The following is a 21587-nucleotide window of genomic DNA, read 5'->3' as shown; positions in this document are numbered from 1 at the left end:
AAAAATTCCCTAAACTCTTGAAAGATTGCCAGCTGCCTTTGTTGGTGTTATGAACTGATTCAACATGTAAATATTACTTGCCAATTGTTTTATCGACAATTATGACAACTTAACTATATACGACGATCCGAGGCAAGTGTTCTTCTATATTGGAAAATGATTGAGATACCCATAGAGTTACACTCAACAGATGGTATGGTGGCGCTGTCATTTTGAAACATGTCTGGGCTCCCATCTAATTATTAGCATCAGCGCCACCATGGTACGTCCCGTGTATAATTCTATGTAGGTGTGGGTAGATACCTAACCCAACAAAAGATCTGGTAGATTTTATGACAATATTGACAAGGTTAGGGTCTTCAGATCGATACATAGAAACAGATTAAGTTGTGGGTCGGTTCCACATACAAAACAGGTCTGTTCCAAGGCCATACGAATTGTCAAATTACTGTCAAATTTCATCCATAGAGACATAACCTCATCAATATTTGTATGAAAACCGAGCTCTGTGGATGTAATCGTGTGCGTTCGGCCAGTCAAATTTCGTGTTTACAGTTACTTCGAACAAACCTATAGGAAATCAAACTTCTGATCTGTAACTCGGTCAAAAACGGAGCCAAAACACAATAACGACAAAAAAAATTGTCGGCTGCCGCTCACACCAACCGATCGATCACTAAGCTTAAAATAAAGAGTAAACACCAGCAAAACATCAAAAAAGATGTAAACTCAATGTTGACAAGTGGAACACTCTCTCACTTTAATTCATTTTTGTGTAGTTTCCTTTAATCACAAATTGATTAATAAAAGGGCATACAACTATGAACAAGCAGATTGTGACGAATTTGATAAAAGTCATCAGCAAGTCCACTGACAAAAATTCAATTTACAAAGCGTTGGTGAAATTACGAACAGATCTCGTAAAAGACAAACATGGTGTTACACTTCTGCTTGAAGTTGAGGGTTCCATTGGTTCTTTGGTACGGTTAATAAGCAAACCGTACGAAAAAATCTTAGAAGTTGCTCTCAGCATATTGGGCAATGCGTGTACATTGAAGGAGTGCAGTAAACAGGTAAAGACAAACGATCTTATCGTAGTGCAAGTGTAGTGAAATAATTGCAGACATTTGTTACGCTTTCGCAGGCAATACAACACGGTGTTGTTCCTACTCTGTTGACAATCCTAAAAAGTATTCCCAGTTCGAGCGTACAGTCGAAAGCTTACAGACTGCTGGGTAACTTGGCTCGTGAATCGAACGAAAAGATTTGTAATCTGGCTAAAGGCATTGGTATCGCAATAGCCGCGGTTCTCGAGGATAATAAAGATGTTCACACACTCAATATGGGTGTTCGTGCAGCAAGGTATGTATTATTTCTCAGTTACTTTGATGATGATGCATAATTAAATCTCTACTCCAACGGCAAGGCTACTCTGGAGTGAGATGACATTCTATGAAGAGTTTAGCCGTTACGAGGGTGTGAAGAAGATCATCCGAATCATGGTCAAGCTGACGAAAATGGAACCGACGGTTGTTGTTAAGTCAATTGTTGAAGAAGATCCGGAGCAGAAAGCACGAGTTGACTTTATGGTGGAGCACATTCAGGTCATGGAAACGATAAATAGTAACGCATTCGACAGAGAAATATTAAAAAAGGCAAAACCCGCGGAGGATGCCTTTGTTCTACCCGAAAACAGTGCCGAAAAGGAACTTTTGCACGAAATATTCAGATGCTTACAAACGGTGACTCAGGGACCATTGCTACGCGTAATCTACGATGTATTCAACGGCAACAGCTCTAACAACAGAAACACTAACTTTCCCATATTTTCCAGTTCTATATTGAAGCTTCCGGATGCAGTTGTATCGTCTACTTTGCCAAGGCCGATAGTCCATTCCGAACGCTATGTTTGAAGATTCTCTCAAATTTGTCAAAGAGTCAGAATTCAACAGACTTTCTACGTTCTGCCGATGCTATCACAACGGCGTGCAGCTTAATTACAAATCAAAATTTAGGTAATAACGTTGACCCCTTGACCCACAATGACGACCATTCTTTGCTTACGTTAATTTCGTACACAGTTCCACCATTAAGCGAATCTGAGGAGAGACACTGCATCAGCATCATATGCTTGCTGGCCAATGACTCATGTAACCGAGCAAAGATTCGTATGAGTGGAGCTATTAAAAGGATCATAGAAGTAGCCAAGAATACTAAATGCGATGACACTTTATCAATGGTAATGTCCCATATTATCGTAGCCGATTTACGTTGAGACAATCATCGGAAAGATTAATTTTTTCAAATGCAACTTTTAGATCCTCTTTGGTCTGCAAAACTTCCGATACGACAACAACAGCATCGATCTGATGATCAAAATGCGATTGGTGAATGTGTTAATCGAACGTTTGGATTTGAATTTAAAGGATCTGACGGAAACTCACGACAAAAAACTGAAACGAACATCGACCGCCGACCCCGTTGACACTGAAGTCGCAATAGATAAAGGACGCGACGACGAAGATTCGGATACACCAACGGTGAAGAAGATGAAATTGGACTACTTTCCATTCACTGTCAATGTAAGTGATTGTCCATTGCAACGACCGATGGTTAGCTCAGCATTCAATCGAAATCATTTTAGAAAGAAGCATCCATATCTCCGACCAGCAGTGGAAATTTTAATTATTTATTTCCGAGCAGTCCATGCAGTTCAACAAGTCTATCTCCACAAAGTACCCCAACGCGTGTCAATGGTAGGAAATGTTGAAAATTTTAAAGAAAAGTTAAATTCAAACGACCGAAAATTCTCTCGAATTTCTTGTAGAGTTCCCAGAGGATTATGATTCCGAATATTCACCCGTGTGTAGTGACATTGAGGATGTCAATGAGGACGAGACAATCGAACAAAATACTATAAAAGATTGTGATAAAAATGGTATGAGTGTGATGAAGTTGATGGAAATGATTGAGGATACAATGCAATCGGAACAGGAAGATGTGGAGGGTAAGTGGAAATCGGATGGCTTCCAACGGAGAACGAATTAAACGTATCGAACTGTTGATGTTACAGACAAGGAGAGCACGGCTTATGAGATAGTCGAAAAGAACAAAATTGTACAGTTAATTGTAAGTACTTTATGTAGCATTTCAAATCGCATGAAACATGGCTCTGATTTGTGCACACCAGACATTTTGAACACCTTAATTCAAACGTGTCGTCTGGCATTTCGGCGAAAGATTCCAACAGCTGTGTGGAATCATCAAGGTGTTCCGTTAGTGTTGTCACACATTGTCAGGTAAGCGAAACACTTAGACATCTCGCGATCGGAGTAGATCTGTCCGGAGAAAAGATTTTCACATCGCAATTTGTCACTTCCAGCGACGTTACGAACTTTGTGCCAATAATCAAACAGAATTTCATCTTCAAATTGTACGAGATGACAATGACTGTTGATGATCGTGATGAATGCAGTACGTGTCGTGATGTGAGTATATTATGCGTTTCCGTATAGAGCAGCCAATTAATTTAGGCCATCCATTAGATGTATGACGTCGGTAAGGGATTGTTGAATTTGCTGCGAAATTTGGGTGAAAACGGATACGGTCGTGGTGAGATGGCCCATTTGCTATTTAAGGGTGATCAGTCAATTAAACGGCAAGTGGCCGTTGTAACAACGTACATAATAAGGTAAATTGGACTTGCAGTTCGAACTTCAAACATTTTCTAATGTCAAATTTGATGTACGTCTTTAGCGATCCAAAAATTCTGCATAAATTGCTAGTGGAATGTAGTGGCATTTACATCATCATGGACATCATTCTGACGAAAAACGATAATCTAGCAAACGATGCAGTAACCGGACTGTCATCGCTGTCGGACGTACTGAATATAACCGTACCCAAATGCAATAAAAAGAACATCAACCGCGATGTACCGTACGATGCCAATATGGAATTCGAGCAGAGCAGCGATCAATCGTTCATCACAGTAATTGCCGGTAAAAGTCCCGAAGCGACCAATCGCATCGAATTCAACGAAGAAATTCTGATGAAAAGTTGTGAAGTATTCAGTCGCATGCTGAACACCGACTTCAAAGAGTCTCACGAGAAACGAATCAATTTAACGAATCAAACGATTGAAGGAGTCAAATACTTTCTCCATGTGATCTTGCAATCATCGAACAACCAGTCGCTGCATGTGCCCGGCTCCGATTTGATAACCGCTGTGCTGGAGACATACGACATGACAAAGATTTACATGCTAACCGAATTGGAAGAGGATGTGTTCAATGTAATCGTGTGCATGCTGAATGAGAGTACAGTGCTGAAAATATTCCGGTTTTCCATGTTGAATCACAAGCCCGAACTGACGGAACTAGCCATTAATTACTATTTAAGTGCCAGCATTTTTGCTGAATTGAAAGTGAATATGTTTAGGGAAGCAGACAATTCCGAATATGATACGGAATGGAATCAGATGATATTAGATGCGGTGGTGTGTACTATACAAAACATGATTACGTAAAATATACAAAAAGTGCTACACTGAATCTCATTGGAATTGTTTTGCTATCATTCAGTATTCGAGTCGTAAATATTCAGCCTCCTAGGAATTACCCGTAAAAATCAAGGAATAATTCCACCAAACGTTCTTGTAACCGGAGTCTATTTTTAGGAATTCTTAAAAAAAAAATTAAAAAATATTCCCAAAATAACGACCTGCTTTTAACCTGGTCTGACATATAGCCCTAAGACTTGTGAATAACTTGACCTTTAAAGTCGAAGTTCTATATTTTTCGGGACCTCTCCAGAAAGTCAAGATGGATCCACCAACTAGTTTCGATCTCACATGGAAATCCCACGGAAGTGTTATACAATTTTATCCGACTCCTAAACCGATTTAACTCACTTACCTCGCACTTAAGCTTCGATTGAAATTTCAGTAGATTTGCCCAGGCTGAAGACAAAGTTTTTTGTTTGCAGATTTTGTGTCGATGAAAACAAAAGTGTTCCACTTTGGGACCCCAATTCGTTGGGACCGATTAACTGTTTGAACAGTTTTATTGGACATGCAATTAGGAACGTTAGAAAACTTTCAGGATTTGTGCAAATTGAAATCATGTCGTTCATTAACACTGCAATCCGTCTGACATTTTAAAAGTAGTTGATAAAAGTTGGTCACAGTAGTTGCTTTTCAATATTTTAGTTAGCCGTTGACATAGATTCGATGCAACCATGCAACAAGTTATTGTTGCAGTCGGATTACACATTTTGCCGCGTTTTGCTCATTCGATAAATCTTCAGCTGAAAATGTTCATGGATGGATCCGTTAATCGCCTCCTCCTTCTTCTGTTGGTCCCGTTGCTGTGAGCGAAGAGAACACGAAACAAACACCTCACTTCGTTTGTACAATAAAATTTGTTATTCTTCAAAAATAGGATGCAATGTTCTTCGATACAAAACTATTTACAAAAATCCAAAACGGTATCGACACAGCTCCAGAGATTCCCGTGGGAAATCTCATAATGAATCCGAATGGTGTAAAGTCGAATCTGCTATCAAACACAATGACTGGTGTCGTTCGATACAGGAACGATATGACAATTAGAACAAATGTTAACACACCATACGTTGCATAGGACAGGCCATATTTTAAGACTAATTTTTTATTTGCTAATTTCGTTTTACGGTCTAAAAGATAGGCTTGCGTTTCGTTTATCTTCCGATCTAGACGCACGAACGCTGTATAATCGTCTCGTGGTGATAATTTGATTTGCTGTTGCTTCATGTCCATTAAGTCTTTTTCTAGTCGTCTTTCAGCTGCGCTAGCAAATGATATTCGTGGAAGGATCTTGAATGTTTATGAAGAGTATGTTGGATATCAGTGGAATATGGCAATTTGTTCAGGATGGTACTTACCAAATCAACTATTCGTTGAATGAATGTCATTAAAAAGCAAATTGAACTGATTAGCAGCAGCATCTTATTTTCTTTGAATTAATTCAATTTTTATTGCAAGTCAAAATCGAATTTAATTAATAATTGTAAACATTTGACAGGGGTAAAATCTTACAAACGTTGCCAAACTAACAAAACAAAAAAACCGGTTTCCTCAGCTGTCATGTTGTGTTCACTTTTACATTAAAAATTTTCCCAAAAGTGTGTGCAGAAGCATTCCACATGTTCCACACACGCTTTTCGCGGAAATAAAATAATTTAAAAATTGTGCCACCACTTTCAACAGAAACTAATTCAGTCCTATGTTCTGTGAGGACGAATCACACTCACGAAGGCTGAAGGCAGCAAAGTTTGTACGGTTCTTTAGTATACATAAACTATTCTGGAATTATGTCAAATTATCAAATTTTCAACCATGTCTTGCATCTATTTCGCACACGCTAACGATTCCCTAATAGAAAATTTACTTTTCTTTTGTGCGGTGTGATTAAAGTTATTTTCTTCACTCGAAAGCCCATGAGAAAATGACGTTTTATTGGCGCTTTTTCTGATGACAGTTCGGGGGAGAAAACGTCTGTGTTTTGAAGGGAGACATTTTCTCACCCGAACTGTGTGTATGTAACAAATTAATGTTTTTGTAAAAAGGTTATTCGCACCTCGTAATGAATTATTTTTAATTGTTGTTTTGGTCTGTAACATCTAAATTACTGAAGCAATACAAAGATTTCGTAGTGAAAATGTGCTAACCTCTGGAGGAAAATAGAAAATAGAATAACAGGTGCGAAGTTTTGCGGCTAGAGCGGAGCCATAAAAAATACCTAAGAATGAGTTATAGTGCCAAAGCTCGAAGCAGGTGAAAAACAGGTCGATCTAGGAGTTCAGGTCAGATAAATTTAAAAAAGTAACCGACTTGAATCTGGTTTCATTTGAACCTGAAAGCGAGCTGAAATTTTTATACAAATATTCCACTTCTTTACTATAATTGAGTACACATTGAAATTAATTGCGGCTTGTCAACTTTCAGCACCCTGGACTTTACTTAAATAGTCGAGGAATGCCTCCAACTAAATTCCTAAGTGTTAAGATCAAAATTGATTTTATAAATATTGGAGTTTAGGTGCAGAAAATTTTACCTGATTCAAGGTTTATACTAGTTTAGATACTTGACATTAAAAGATTCGGAGACTACCTATAAATCACCGGACTCTTTTTTGTAAATCACGGAACAGTCTGTATAATATACGCCAGACGCGCGTATCGAAATGAAGAACACTTGAATACGTTTAATTTTTTTTAAATCGAGTTTTATTCTAGTTGTCTTCAACTTGTTACACAAAGTTTATTATTGTAACACACACATAAACTTTAACTTAGACCTAAAGTACTACAAAAATCCAAGGTGATCACGAATGTGGTGTTATTAAACACACTCATTACAGATTGTGTCAAACGTCAACTTGAATAAAAATAATCTATTTTTCAAGTCTTCTTTTCGTACAATCTGTTTTTAGTGTGTTTAAAAAAATTTGTCGATTTGTCAAAATTTATGTGCCTTCGTAAGTGTCTTAACCAGTTCTTTCAGAACCTTCCGAAAATCGACTTTGTGCAACACGGTGATGCAATTCATACAGGCACAGAGTCCACAGTTCACGTAAACTGCGCATATACTCTGCTCTGAGCCGGCATTTTTTAATGGCCGGCATAAAACATTACAAAAAGTGAACCACAATCCGTTCTACAAAATCCAAACCATACAAAAGAGAGAGATATTTTACATTCCATTTCTATCAAACACAAAAAAAAATTGCGAATAGTATTAAAAAACGAATGAAATTTCTGCCCCACCTTTGTTTTATTCTTAACAAACTGTTTAATTAGTTAAAGTGTTAAAATGAAGTTTTTTTCGTTATATTGTAAAAAAAAGTGCCGACACCGATAAGAAAAAATTTCCATAAAATGGTCCACGCAATTGCATACGGAAAAAATCATTTAATATTGTAGAGACATGAAAAGTACTACTACTCGTACGAGTGCTTCCCGTTTTTAAATAATAAGAAGAAAAAAAAATTGTTTTATTTACAAAAATAGTGAAATTGTGGTTGACTACGGTCATATCTGTACATGTTACTGAAATCAATACATTTATCAAATGTGATAATGATCGAAATTTGCATCCTGAAATTGTAATGTTTAACATTCAATTTTAACAAAGAACATGAACGATCCCGTAGTGTATTTTTTCAGTGATGTTCTTTAGGTATACATCGTTCTTCATTTCGTTTTACTTTTTTTACATGCTCTGGTGTACAATATTTTTATTTTAACATTGATGTTGGTTGAATAACTTGGTGATTAATTTATTTTTGGAATATTACGCTTTTAGATTTCAAAGCTTTTCATTTTTGTTCTTTTTTTTTTCATTTTGATTTTTTATTTTCATTTTTTTGTTTGATGGGTCCGGTTTTAAATACACGGGAGATTAGACCTTCTCTCGATGCAAAGTTTCTCGGTGGAAAAAGTAATTTCTTTTATCAATTTTCACACTAACGTAATGTGTTCCAATTAAAGAAAATTGTTTTTCTAATTCCAATTTTGTTTTGTTTCAATTACACAAATGAAATCATCAATTCATGCATGTGCTGTGGTGTGATATGTGTACGCTCTGTTCTAATTAATTTAGATTTATGATTTAATTTAAAATATTTTTTTTTGGTTTCTGTCGTTATCGATAAATCATTTTTCTAACCAATTTTGTCATTCAATATTTAAAACAGATGTTTCATTTAAACACAAAAAAAACCGAATCCGTTGTCGAATACAATATTGTTGAATCCAAATGTTATTGATAAACAAGTGGCGGTGTAAGATTAAGTAACACACAAAACACTACTATGATGAAGAACTGGTTTAGAGCTCTCATTATTCAATTAATATTGCAATGTCTCTATGAGAGTGTTTATAGTATATCTACTACATACACCACGTACTTGGAAGGGCATTTTGAAACAACAACTGGAAGTTATTCAACTATCAATGATCAATTTGGTAAGTTTTCTTAAGCAATCTCGTTCTCGTATTTCGTTATTCGGGAAAAGTGAGTCGTAATTTTTTTTGGTGTTTTTCTTACTCTACTTTCTTATTACAAATTTCCCATTTCTTTTCGGGGATATAAGATTGTCTCGTTCCTTGTCTGGCTGATGTAACGTGTTCATCATAATAAATCCAAAGCGCTTAGAACGGTAAATAAATTGGTCGATCCCAAGCTGATAAGGGAAAGGAAAACATTATGTACGGTAAATACACAATGCTTGGCAACCGGCCCAATTTTTCGTGTGAGTCAACACAGAGAAAACGAAACGTTTGTTGTTAGAAGTTGCTTTCTGAATTCATCTGAACGTTTCACCGTTCCTCGTTGCTCATAACACATACAAAGAAAGAAACGTTTCCTCGACAAATATTTAAATAACAAAATCTGCGTTTCCGTGTTTAATACTCACAGTGAATGGGTCTTCATTTATATTTACCAAGGTATAAATTATCCTTCTGTGTGCCGTTGCCGTACCCTATATATTCATATTTTCTCTCACATGCTGTTACGGAAAACTCTGTACTTTTTTGTCCGTTAATTTGTCACAGCAAGTGATTGTTGCCATTGTGTAACTCAGAATTAATTTCCGGAATTCTGTTACATTCTCCCAAGAGAACTTTGATCATCCCATGGCAAAAGATTGCGAATGTAATGATGAAGCCGACCGCACCAGTATACTTTTTACGTTGTAGTCAATCGAGTGTCTCATTTTTTTGTAACTTTTCGCATTGGTTATGTTTCAGCAAAATAAGCGCTGTGACAGTTGCGTTGAATTAATTTCCAAAACTCAAGAGAGTTGCCGTTGAATTTGCGATACGAATTGGTATGAAATCCACATAGCATTCACGACAATATGTAATGCACAATTTTAAGTTTTAATTCGAATTAGACGACAGCAAATTAAAAGAGCGGTCGAAAGAAAATGTAGCTAACGAAATTGTGACTAGTGATTCGACATGTAAATTAGTCACACAGGGGTTGTAACTCAAAACAGATTAATTACACTAGGCAACACAGGTCATGTACACGGATGGTGGCATAGTGCGTTGGATTGGTCTTGGTGCCCTGAATATGGAACACACCTCCGTTCGTCCCAGTGACGTCTGTGTGTAGACGTAACCCACTCGAATATTTGACAACGAAAGTGCACCGATCCGGTCGGCCGTTAGTGTGGTGAGGTATTCGGACCTCCTGAGTTCAAATAACAACTCCATTGGTCTCGATCACCTATATGTGGTTCAGACCGGAAATTTTTTTGGCTGTGTGGGTAAAACATTTTCCAGTCTGAACCACATATAGGTGATCGAGACCAATGGAGTTGTTATTTGAACTCAGGAGGTCCCAATACCTTACCACACCAAACACCGACCGGATCGGTGCACTTTCGTTGTCAAATATTCGAGTGGGTTACGTCTACACACAGACGTCACTGGGACGAACGGAGGTGTGTTCCATATTCAGGGCACCAAGACCAATCCAACGCACTATGCCACCATCCGTGTACATGACCTGTGTTGCCTAGTGTTTTTTCCCAAGGTAAATACAATGTTTTTACCAACAAAGGCTTCCAACGTTTCAGTTGAGGGGAGAAAATGACTCGTTAAGGAAATTACTATTTCTATGTGTGCCATGATCTGATTAACTTTATTTTCTCCACTCAAAAGGTCGTAAGACGCTTTGTCTGATGACAGTTCGCAGAAGAAAATCTCCATTTTCTCTCACGAATTGTCACCTCTGTTTTGTTTTAAAAAATGGTGTGTTCACCTCTGGACCCATACAGAAAAAAATCCAAATTATACCATTCACTGCCCTCACTCCGCTTAGCAAAACTTCGGTCTTGTTAGAATTTCCTATTGTCCTCCCTCGGTAAACAAATAGCTCACCAACACTCGCCAACACTGCCAAACAAAATCACCGGTTTCTTCTGTGCTTTTGGTATGTACAATTTACAAAAAATCCTCGTGTCTGCAACCTGAACAATTTTCTGTTGTTTTTCAGTTGCACAAGTTGCAATTTGCAAATTGTTGAATGCACCTAAAAATTACATTTAAATTTGCGGTTATTTGCAGCGCAATATTTTTTTTGGTCCGATATCAGATTTGGTTTCGATAATAAAATAAAAATAAAAACTCTGTTCGCAGTAGCATAACAATGCATGCAATGTCGATTCACATTATTTTAAGTCAAAGTCTGATTATTTAAATATTTCATGTTACGTGGAATAATTAAGATCGCTGTCCAATTTTGGCTAATGTATACCATTTAGTATATAGACTGTGTTCATATCTCCTCCACTATGTATAATGTGTTATAATGATGTTCTAGTATGATACATTGGATTCATAAATTCCCTGCACAAAAACTATTTATACAGAACAGACGAAAGAGATAATTTTTCCATTTCATTCCTCCTGATAACAACTATTCCAATACCGGATATGTTAATAATTTTGTCTTTCTCCATTTGGAAATGGTATAGTAAAAATTTCAGCGAAGCGATAATGAAATTAAAACAAACAAGCAAAATGAAAATTGACTCAGCAACGTTATTTATTTGCTACCGGGAAGAGACACCGAGCATCGGACAATCTAAAAATTTGTTTTTTTTTGTCCATTTCGTTCTGTTATTTTAACGTTAGGATCATTTTCACATATCAAATAACAACTTGACTAGCAGAATAAATGGGGCGAATGCAATAGCTTCAACTTGTAAGGTTATTAATGCGAAATGTATGGGGTAAAATACACGTCTCGCTACTTCTTAGGAAGCAATAACCCTCATTCTTAATTTGATGTCTGGTTGTTGGGCACAAACTTCAGCAATGAAACAAAAATTTAGCTGAGGATATTCGATGTGTAGTTAACCTTGTGTCGTTAGTGATTGGCTTATCCGATAGGGAACCGGTAGCAGAAGTTAAAGGAATTACACAGTCATACCGGTGTTAATGCGAATGTCATTAATCGTATTACATGATGTATAAGTTATGTCTATTCTACCATGACTTTCTTTATTTTCTTGTAGTGGTCTCAGCTTTTATAGGTTTTGCTGCAATTTAACCAAAATTCATAAACGAAATGTGAAGAATTCCAAGAACAATTCAAGAATTAAACGAGAATTGTTGATTAGAGGGATCTCTGTGGGTATGATTCATTCTCCAGAAAAGACTTCGCAATTATCCAATCTCAGTGGGAGGTAGAACAGAAAGATTTCCTTGTTTGATCTATGTGAATAATAGTAAATTGGTTTAACAATAGTATTTTGTTAACCTAGGGAAGAAACGTTGGAAATTTCTTTTCGAGATTGTTGTTTGTGGCCTCCAGTCACCGGAGAAATTGAAATTCCCTACTTTTCTTCCCGAGGTCAACACAACGTTTTTCACAGCAAGGGATTACGAAGTTTCAGTGGAGGTGAGAAAATGACTATTCCCCATTACTCAAACCGATTTTTTTTCAATAACTGGGCAACTCCACCGTTACGTTGGTTGCATTACAATACTTCAGATTTTGTAACACAAAATTGAAACCTGCATCTGGCATGTAAGGTCCTTATTATACACTTTACTGTATTCCAGTAACTAATCATCAGCCACCTCAAAACATTCAATCCCACCGTTCTTTTGGTGTCACTTTAAGTTTCGAAAACTTTGATCGATCGTCTCGGCATGGAATAAAAAGTCTGGGTTTTAACTTTATTTGTAGCTTTGAAGCCTCCTAATATTTTAAATTTATTAAATTGACATCGAAGACAATTCCTCCGATGACTTTTTCCTTTGAAATGAATTTCAAAAGGTAATTACGGTAAACGTTTTATGCCTTTGAATATAATATATTCCTAGACTCACTACAACTATTCCAACATCTACCGCTTAAAGTCAAACATTTCTTCATGTGGGGCACTTTTACGTTTTATGCTTCGTGTAGAATATACAACAAGACTATAGAGCACTTAAGAGACACTGCAAATGACATTATAAATCGCACTTTTATATATCTTAGTACCTACAGTCAATAAAAAACGCACTAAAAAAATCACTTAAGGAACATCTTACTTTACTCATATTCACAAAAGCTTGGTAGTTTTTCTGTTCATACTGACTGGATATTTTCCAAAGAAAGATTTATTAAAAGACGTTATTGTAACAAGCGTAGAGTTTTTCGTTACTGGAAAAATTCAAGAAGAAAATAAAACAATTTCAAGTATGTTCGATAGACTTTGGATACTGAGCTAAGTCAAACTTTTCTTTGTTGAAATTGTAATCAATGCGACCCTTCGCTTAACTAATACATTTAGTTTAGAATTCGCACTGACCTTTATCCCGTTTTTTTTTTGTTCGTGAAACTGTTAGTCCAAAATTGTGTTTCATTAGTATATAGTGTTGCCTCCCTGATTCATTGTTTTTAAACATTTCATTTAAACATCGATCCTTATTTTAACACGATTGGACCACTGTTTACTGCTTATTTAACTTTTGTTTAAATTTAATAGCTTTAGAATGGAGCAAGTTTTGAGGCATTCGTCCATTGATTCGTTCTGTGGCAGTTTTCTCAAATTTAATATTTTGCAAAATTATAAAATCGTAAATGTGTGGAGTGTGGAGTTCATTGCAGAAGTGACACAATTATTTTCCTATTCGCTGAATCCAGGCTACCACTAAAACAGAAAAGAAATTCCTTCAAATAAAATGAGTTTTCATACTTTCTTCATGCCTCGACGCACTTCTTGAGTCTTTCAGTATTTCTTTTTCTCTTACATCATGTTTTACTTCCGTATACGTATGCATTCTAAAGACGAGTGGTTTGTTTTCTAATTTACCTCACAATCCCTTCAGAACCTTTACAAGCGGAAACGATCGTACTTGGTTTCATGAGTAAAAGGGTGTGAGTCTTTAGTCTTGATTAATACTATGAACTCTTCAACAGTTCCTTTATGTCACAAAAATTTACTGGCTTTGATTTTTCAGTTCTTTTTGCTAACACCAACAGGGCCTATCATTTGACAATAGATTTCCTAAAATTAACAAAACAAATCGTTAATTTTAGACAGTGAACTTATCGATTTTGTTATTGTCAATGTTAGCCCCTGAGTTCACCAGCAAATTCATTTCGTCACTTCCGTCAAAAAGACAATGTTTTTGTGTCCGTTGATTCATTTTCTGTGTGTTTCGATGCCATCTTTCTATTGTACATAATGTAACTTCAACGTAACTGATTTGCATTTCAGTTCCGAGTAAACCTACAAATCTAACTGTGCTTGAAGTAACATCAACCACAATCAAAATACAATGGCACGAGCCGGATAATGCTAATGATGGTCTAGCTGGATACGTGGTTCACTACCAGAACCAAAATCAAACACTTAACCAGACGAGTCGCACCAGTGATGTAAAGACTGGACCCACAGTTCAATTTCTTTTGCCGAATTTAAGTAAGTCGTCTGCCGTATGTCGATTTTTTGTTCGCATTTTTTTAACACTAACATTGTCCTTCCCATCCTAGAACCATATACGGAGTATAAAATTTATGTGAAAGCGTTTACACAATTCTATGAAGGAGAAGCATCCGATTCAATTGTTCAGATAACTGATATTAGTGGTCCGAGTCCGCCGATAGTCGTAGCTTTAAAGTGTCACTCTCACGACACGTTGTCCTTGCGCTGGAAACGACCTTCGGACTACTATCGTAGTATCGATTTCTATACGATTGCTTACAAACGGGACGAACAACATGCATTCAGAGACATTATAATCAATGCATCTGCCGATCATTTGGAATTAGCGGTAAGAAAGTGTTGAATCAACGATTCGGGTGGCGTGAAGTAATTTTTCGTTTTGTTTCCGATTTTCAGTTGCATATTCCGAATTTAACAACCAATTTTATCTATGAGGTAAAAGTGTGCGCCTCGTCGATCAGTGCAATTCATCCGAATCATATTATAAATGGATCATTTTCTGAACCGAAGAGGGTGAGTAATTTTTGATGGTGCCCGTCGTTTACTTTGAATTGAATATCTCACTCAATGATGAGTTCATACTCTTTCGCTTTCGGAATTATCTGTGACAACTTGCTTCAACGGGACACAATTCTTATTTTGCAGATTTACCTAGAACAAAATTGCGAGAATATTCAACCACTTTTGCGGCAATCGAAAGACGATTACAGTCCAACAATGTTAGTGGTTATCATTTTAAGTTGTTTGGGCGTCATTCTGTGCATATTAGCTATCGTACTATGGAGGTAAAGTATTTGCTTCACTGCGTGCACTGGTTGAGCGACCCATTAAATCCATCCCGTTTTCCCCCTATTCACAGAAAATGCTTCCAAGCGGCCTATTACTATCTGGACGATGCACCCGGTCAAGCCCAAACATCATTGTTAATCGATTGGGAAGCGCCCGTTGATCTGGGCGGAGAAGTACGGGCTGCCGTTCCCGTATCGGAATTTGCCAAGCACGTTGCCCAATTGCATGCGGATGGTGACATTGGCTACAGCAAAGAATATGAAGCTCTGCAGAACGAATCGATTGTCGAAGAACATCCATCCGAACAGTCACAGCATCCCGACAATAAGACCAAAAATCGTTATTTAAATATTATTGCATGTGAGTGTGTAACCGAAATGCTGTCCGTGGCAATGACATTTGATCGAATCGGGTGCGTCACATTTCAGATGACCATACTCGTGTTTTGCTGCGAACGATACCGGGTCAGAAGAAAACAGTTGATTACATCAACGCCAATTTTATCGATGGTTACAAAAAGTCACGAGCTTTTATCGCAACACAGGGACCGTTGCCGGGAACATTTGACAGTTTTTGGTCGATGATTTGGGAGCAACGTGTTGCTATCATTGTCATGATAACAAATTTAGTCGAACGTGGTAGACGTAAATGTGATATGTATTGGCCAAAGGTAATGAAATGTTCGCCATTCGTTCCTGCATTTGAATTCCATTAATTCGCAACTTTGTTTCAGGTTGGAACGGAAACGTACGGTGTAATCCAAGTGCGATTTATTCAGGAAGAAGTTATGGCCACGTATACAGTGCGAACGTTTCAAATAAAACATTTAAAAATTAAGAAAAAGAAGCACGTTGCCGAGAAGCTAGTGTATCAATACCACTACACAAATTGGCCGGACCATGGTACGCCCGATCATCCGTTGCCGGTGTTGAATTTCGTTAAAAAATCAGCCGACGCAAATCCACGCGACGCTGGCCCAATCATTGTCCACTGTTCGGCTGGTGTGGGCCGAACGGGCACTTACATCGTACTAGATGCTATGCTCAAGCAAATCGAACACAAGAACGTGGTGAATGTGTTCGGATTTCTACGTCACATTCGAGCCCAACGAAATTTCCTTGTGCAGACCGAAGAACAGTACATTTTCATTCACGATGCGTTGCTGGAAGCCATTGTGAGTGGGGAAACGAGTGTGAAGGCCGATGTCATTATGGATATGAAGGATGACAAGGAAACATTAGCCCAGCAATTTAAGTTAATAACCCAATTTAAGGCAAAGGATGTTCAAATGGCGTCCGCTATAAAAACAGTAAATTTAGTCAAAAACAGGAGCCTTTTGGTACCGCTAGAGGGTAGTCGAGTTCATCTAACTCCCAAGCCAGGAGAAGAGGGTAGCGATTACATAAACGCGAGTTGGTTTCAAGGTATGGCCCGAATTGTCATTAACGCGCATACGGACGTTCATTCGACATGTGGGTTCTTGTTTCAGGTTTCCGGCGCCTAAGAGATTTCATCGTGACGCAGCATCCAATGGAATCAACAATCAAAGATTTCTGGCAAATGATATGGGATCACAATGCACAGACCATCGTACTGTTATCGCCAATTGATGATCCAGTAAGTTTGTTGGCGAGGTTGTTGGTTTCGAACATCTAAACGTTTGTCCCATTCTCTTGCTACAGAATCTACCTCAATTTTGGCCCGATGATTCGAAGAAAATCGACAGCGATCACTATCGCATCAATTTTGTTTCAAAAATTAACAAATGCGATTACATTAGCCGAGACTTTACGATGCAATCGATCCAGGACGATTATGAACTAAGCGTACGAATGTTTCACTGTCCCAGATGGCCGGAACTCGGTCATCCAGCGAGTATATTCGATTTTATCGTTGACGTTCATCAGCGCGGAACCGAGTATAAAAATGGACCGATCGTGGTTATTGATCCGTAAGTGCTGATTGTTTCTTACCATTTTTGTTTGGAATTGTCCCACGAGAAACTGGAAAATCTGGAAAATCTGTTGATGTCATTCACTCTTACAAGTTAATTATTTCACTGCATGTGAATCCCCCTTGTGACTATGATATTTCAGTTGGTTGTCTGCATATTCAGTCAACAAAACAAAATGCTGAACGATGAGACTAGCGATTCCTATGAAGTTGTAGTTCTTGGAACAGGTCAAATTCAAGTATTGGAAAATTAACCCTGTAGAAGACTGGGCCATACATCTAAAGTGATATGCACACTGACCATATGTTGTAATCAGGAAACCCTATTGCGCCTCTCACTTTGGCGCCTCTTTGGACTGAGTTTTTCTTTTTGGCGTCATATGCACCTTTTCACCTTTTTGTAGCCAGTTCGACCCTGGTGACATACTTTGTAGTCGGAGTGGCTTTCTGTTCATGCGTCAATAATGGTAAAGATTATATGTAGGGCTGGCCTGCAAGTTGAAACTAACCTGTTTAGTGATTTAGCATGAAACACGTCCTCTACCGTGCGACTACAAATTAAACCTTATTTTTATGATAATGACCTGTTCAGAGCCTTAGAATTTGGGGCTCACCATCCACTCAAGACTCCCATCGTCACACAATTTCCCACATTTTAAATAATTTTTTGGCAGATTCCTCTTGATTTAATTGTTTATTTTACATTTTATTCCCGTAAAGACTGGGCGGTACTCAGGCCTGTACATTCTGTGTCATCGCTTCACAAGCCATGCAAATGGAATACGACAATACCACCAATGTGTACACATACGCTAAATTGTATCACAATAAGCGTCCGGGCGTTTGGAATTCCGTCGATGATCTGAAGCAAATCTACAATTTACTATCGTATTTACCATCCGATTTAAGTCTGTTAAAGTTTACCGAAATTCGAACCGAATTCGATGATGTGACAACAGCCGCACCAGATCTATATAGTAAAGTAACCAGTAATGGTAATATTAGCTCTAGTTTAATTAATACAACAAATGGCACAGCCATAACTAATGGAAACAGTGAGAATGATGAATTTTCTGTTGTTTGCACCGAGTCCGATAATATTGAGGTATAAATTGTTTGAATGGAACGGCAAAAGAGAAAAAATAAATTGTAGAAAAAGCACAACGCAAGACAAAAAGAGAGAATGCGCGCAGAGCTAATTAAGTCCGATAAAGTGTTGAATGCAAAACAAATAACTAAAACGTTAAAAAGAAATTATCGAAAAATGTTTGTGTTCTTTAAATTTTACGGAAGATTTTTCTGATTATTTTTTTCTTTTCCTAGCCGAAAAAGAACAACCAAAGTGAGAAATAAACTAACAAAAAAAAAAAATTATAAATAAAAACGAAAAAAAATATTTAACAAAAAAGAAGAAGAAAGAAAAAAAAACTTTTTTTTAAAGACTGGTTTTTTACAATTTTTTACAAACCGAATTAAAAATTAACACTAAAAATAGTAAAAATTATCGTGAACTCAAAACATTAATGGAATATTTTAAAATATAAAACGAAAACAAGACGCAAGCAACAAAGATAAACAAAAGAAAAATCATTTGCCATCAGCATTTCATCTAATGCTGAAGAGTGAACCGAGATTTTTTGTTTTCAAATGTAAAGAACACAACAGGTTTATTGTTTACACCACGGGCCACCATTTCCAACACACGACAAACCAATTTCTTCGCAAAATGACATCACTCATAAACGTAATGTCGTCATTTTACAGATTAATTGATTGTGTGCGAAAAAAAAAGAACAACTTCAAAACACTGAAACCATATAACTATACAAATGCTGAAACAGGACAGGTCCATTCAGCGAATTATAAGAAAAATTAATATTTCATAGATTCAACTTCTATATTAGCAATCAAGTTTAGAAAAATTGTAATTTCATTTTTCCTATAATTCGCTAATTGGACATGTCCCCTTTCCTCATCTAGATATCCATATATGGTAGAGAGTAATCACTAAAAAATAGTTCCACCTTGTTCTTGAGACTACTGGTTATTGGTATGCAACGAGATAACTGAGATAATAATGCTTTTGTTCAAATCTGATCAACTCTTTTCAACAGAACTTTTGTTTTCACAAAGACCACGTTTACCACCAAGTTTCACCAATTTTAGACGCTTCAATGTGGATTCATTTTGTGAATATCTCGTGCCTGTCATTGCTGCTGTGTATAGAAGAGGTTGTTGAGTTGAAAATATACGGCCCAAAGTTCAATAAAAACAAAATGCAACAGAACACAAAACCTGCAGACAATTGCTTGAAATTGCAATTAGGCAGACCCGTACGATCGTCCTTACATTAGCGAAAGTAAAATGATCATCATTAGCACAATGAACTGTTTGTATATCGACAACTTTGTTGGTACTCCAGTGGCTTTGTTGATTCTGAATATAGCGTGTAAAGCGATAACGGCCGTCAATAATTTAACATCGCTTCAAGATTCAAATGAAATGTTAGTTTCTTCTTCAGAAATGATAGCCTTTGCAGCCAATTAAATCCCATCAGAGCTGAAATTCCATACACTGACTTTCCATTAAACGTAAGGCGCGGAGCGGGTCAAATTCAAGCTATGCAAAATTAACTCAATCGACGTACATAGACGGGAATAGTTAAAATTTGTTGCGATTTGAAATAAACCGCATTAGTTTTCCGTTGGACATATCTATGCTGCGTCAATGTATAAAAGTAATCTTTAAAACGGTAATTTGAACCTGAAGTTCAACTGTTCAGAGTTTTAGGTTCGAGTAGGTTCACTATTGCCGAAACGGTCCAACGGTAAGCTAATACGGTTGACTACAGATCACGACTATTGCCTACGTGATTGAGTTAATTTTGCATGAACTGTTCCGAGACTTGATGTAAAACTTTAACTAATTTAAAGAATTTGAAAAAAAACACCATTTCTGAGCTGCGCTTATTATTCGAAAATTACATGCTCGACGATGTGTTTACCGAATTTCGAAAGCAAATTTCAATTTCGAAAAAAATCAACTTTCCGAAAAACTTTCAAATGATTTTAGCCCTGTCCAAAGTCCAACCGGGTAGCCAATTTTTCGGTTTGTCTTTCGAATATATTTTTTTTTAATAATTTAATTTGCGAAGCGCATGTTTTCGTGAAATTTTTACCATAAATTCATCTTACCCATCGACAGTACAACAGATTTATATTTGCCAAATTTGGTTATCAACAAATGTGCGCAAAACAAATTCTATTTATTTTAACGTAGAAACACTCGCATGCAGTGAATATTTCGTACGGGTCTCTTTTAAACTATAAAAACTTTCCAGATTTAAATTGTCAATAAAATTTAAAAATGCAAAAAAAAAACGAAATGAGTGAAGTAAATATACCGTTGAAAATGATTGAAACAAAAAAGAAAAACAGTTGATGTGCTTTTCCTAGTGTTAAGAATTACATTGCTAGTGTTAAGTAAATTTAAACAAGAAACAAAAAGATAAAAAAAAATCCAATTGCAATATTTATAAAACCACACTCATAAAACCTTCGTTGAAAGGAAATGGAAAACATTTTATTTATCCGGTGAAAATCCAATTTATTACATAGAAAGCTCCGTAGTATCAGACTTTTCAGATTGTCTAAAAAATAGGAAAAAATAAAATAAAAATCAAATTTATTTGACTAATTTAAAAAAACAAAACAAAAAAGAAGAAAATTGTCATATATAATAGAAAATAGAATGTAAAACTTTATAAACTATAAGTACGTGAATTATGTTTGTTTTTTTCTCCTGTGATATAGCTCGATTCGATGTGGATGTTTTATAATCTTTTTCAAAAAAATCAGAAGCTTGCAATTCAATGCCACTGTCCGACCGAAATTAGACTACAATTAATCAAAACAAACAAACAAACAAAAAACTGAGTGCTTCGAGTGTGTGGGAAGGGAAACACTAAATTTTTCAATTGATACTGGAATGCCATTGTTTTCTGGTAAATAGCAACGTTTCGTGTTTCGATCCATCAGCCATTGAAAAATTTGTAACCATTTCAATCACACCCATTCTTTCTGAATAGTATGGATAGTAATTAACGACCAATTATTTTGACGGGAATATTGGTGAAAGGAAAAGTAGACCGGGAAAGAAAAATCCCTCGACTATAATTTCCCAATTATTTATCGGGGTCTGGTATCGGTCTGTTGTGATACGCCTGTAAGATATAACAAAGTCTAACCATTTCTTTGTCTGGGTTCTGTCCGAGCAAATTGTTTTTATCAGTCGAACTGAAAGATGCAGTGTTGTGGGTTGTTTTAAATATTAATTTTTCTCGAACAC

General features: G+C 36.7%; 3 protein-coding genes and 1 long non-coding RNA gene across 4 annotated transcripts; 2 read left to right on the top strand and 2 right to left on the bottom strand.

Moving 5' to 3' along the window:
* Positions 1–678: 678 nt before the first annotated feature.
* LOC119069138 lies at positions 679–4547 on the top strand. Its single transcript, XM_037173044.1, has 12 exons — positions 679–1073; positions 1145–1362; positions 1427–1778; positions 1835–2015; positions 2082–2239; positions 2319–2582; positions 2645–2756; positions 2828–3007; positions 3074–3299; positions 3383–3488; positions 3546–3691; positions 3757–4547. The coding sequence occupies exons 1-12, from the start codon at positions 822–824 to the stop codon at positions 4526–4528; spliced, it is 2967 nt and encodes a 988-aa protein (XP_037028939.1). The 5' UTR covers positions 679–821; the 3' UTR covers positions 4529–4547.
* On the bottom strand, positions 2043–10293 carry LOC119069145. Its single transcript, XR_005086279.1, has 3 exons — positions 10042–10293; positions 8256–8260; positions 2043–2054 (listed from the first exon to the last, which is right to left on the bottom strand). It is a non-coding gene; the product is annotated as an uncharacterized LOC119069145 (long non-coding RNA).
* LOC119069144 (Golgi to ER traffic protein 1) lies at positions 5405–6083 on the bottom strand. Its single transcript, XM_037173049.1, has 2 exons — positions 5923–6083; positions 5405–5854 (listed from the first exon to the last, which is right to left on the bottom strand). The coding sequence occupies exons 1-2, from the start codon at positions 5983–5985 to the stop codon at positions 5432–5434; spliced, it is 486 nt and encodes a 161-aa protein (XP_037028944.1). The 5' UTR covers positions 5986–6083; the 3' UTR covers positions 5405–5431.
* LOC119069139 (tyrosine-protein phosphatase 99A) lies at positions 7699–20945 on the top strand. Its single transcript, XM_037173045.1, has 12 exons — positions 7699–8218; positions 8736–9006; positions 14271–14474; positions 14546–14826; positions 14895–15011; positions 15144–15283; positions 15358–15647; positions 15716–15957; positions 16021–16711; positions 16777–16904; positions 16970–17238; positions 17961–20945. The coding sequence occupies exons 2-12, from the start codon at positions 8853–8855 to the stop codon at positions 18349–18351; spliced, it is 2907 nt and encodes a 968-aa protein (XP_037028940.1). The 5' UTR covers positions 7699–8218; positions 8736–8852; the 3' UTR covers positions 18352–20945.
* Positions 20946–21587: the final 642 nt, after the last annotated feature.

Source organism: Bradysia coprophila (assembly GCF_014529535.1).
Source record: "Bradysia coprophila strain Holo2 chromosome X unlocalized genomic scaffold, BU_Bcop_v1 contig_26, whole genome shotgun sequence".
In the NCBI taxonomy this organism is placed as follows: Eukaryota; Metazoa; Arthropoda; class Insecta; order Diptera; family Sciaridae; genus Bradysia; species Bradysia coprophila.
Note: the sequence above shows the minus strand (reverse complement) of the source record. Positions and strands in the feature narration are given on the sequence as shown.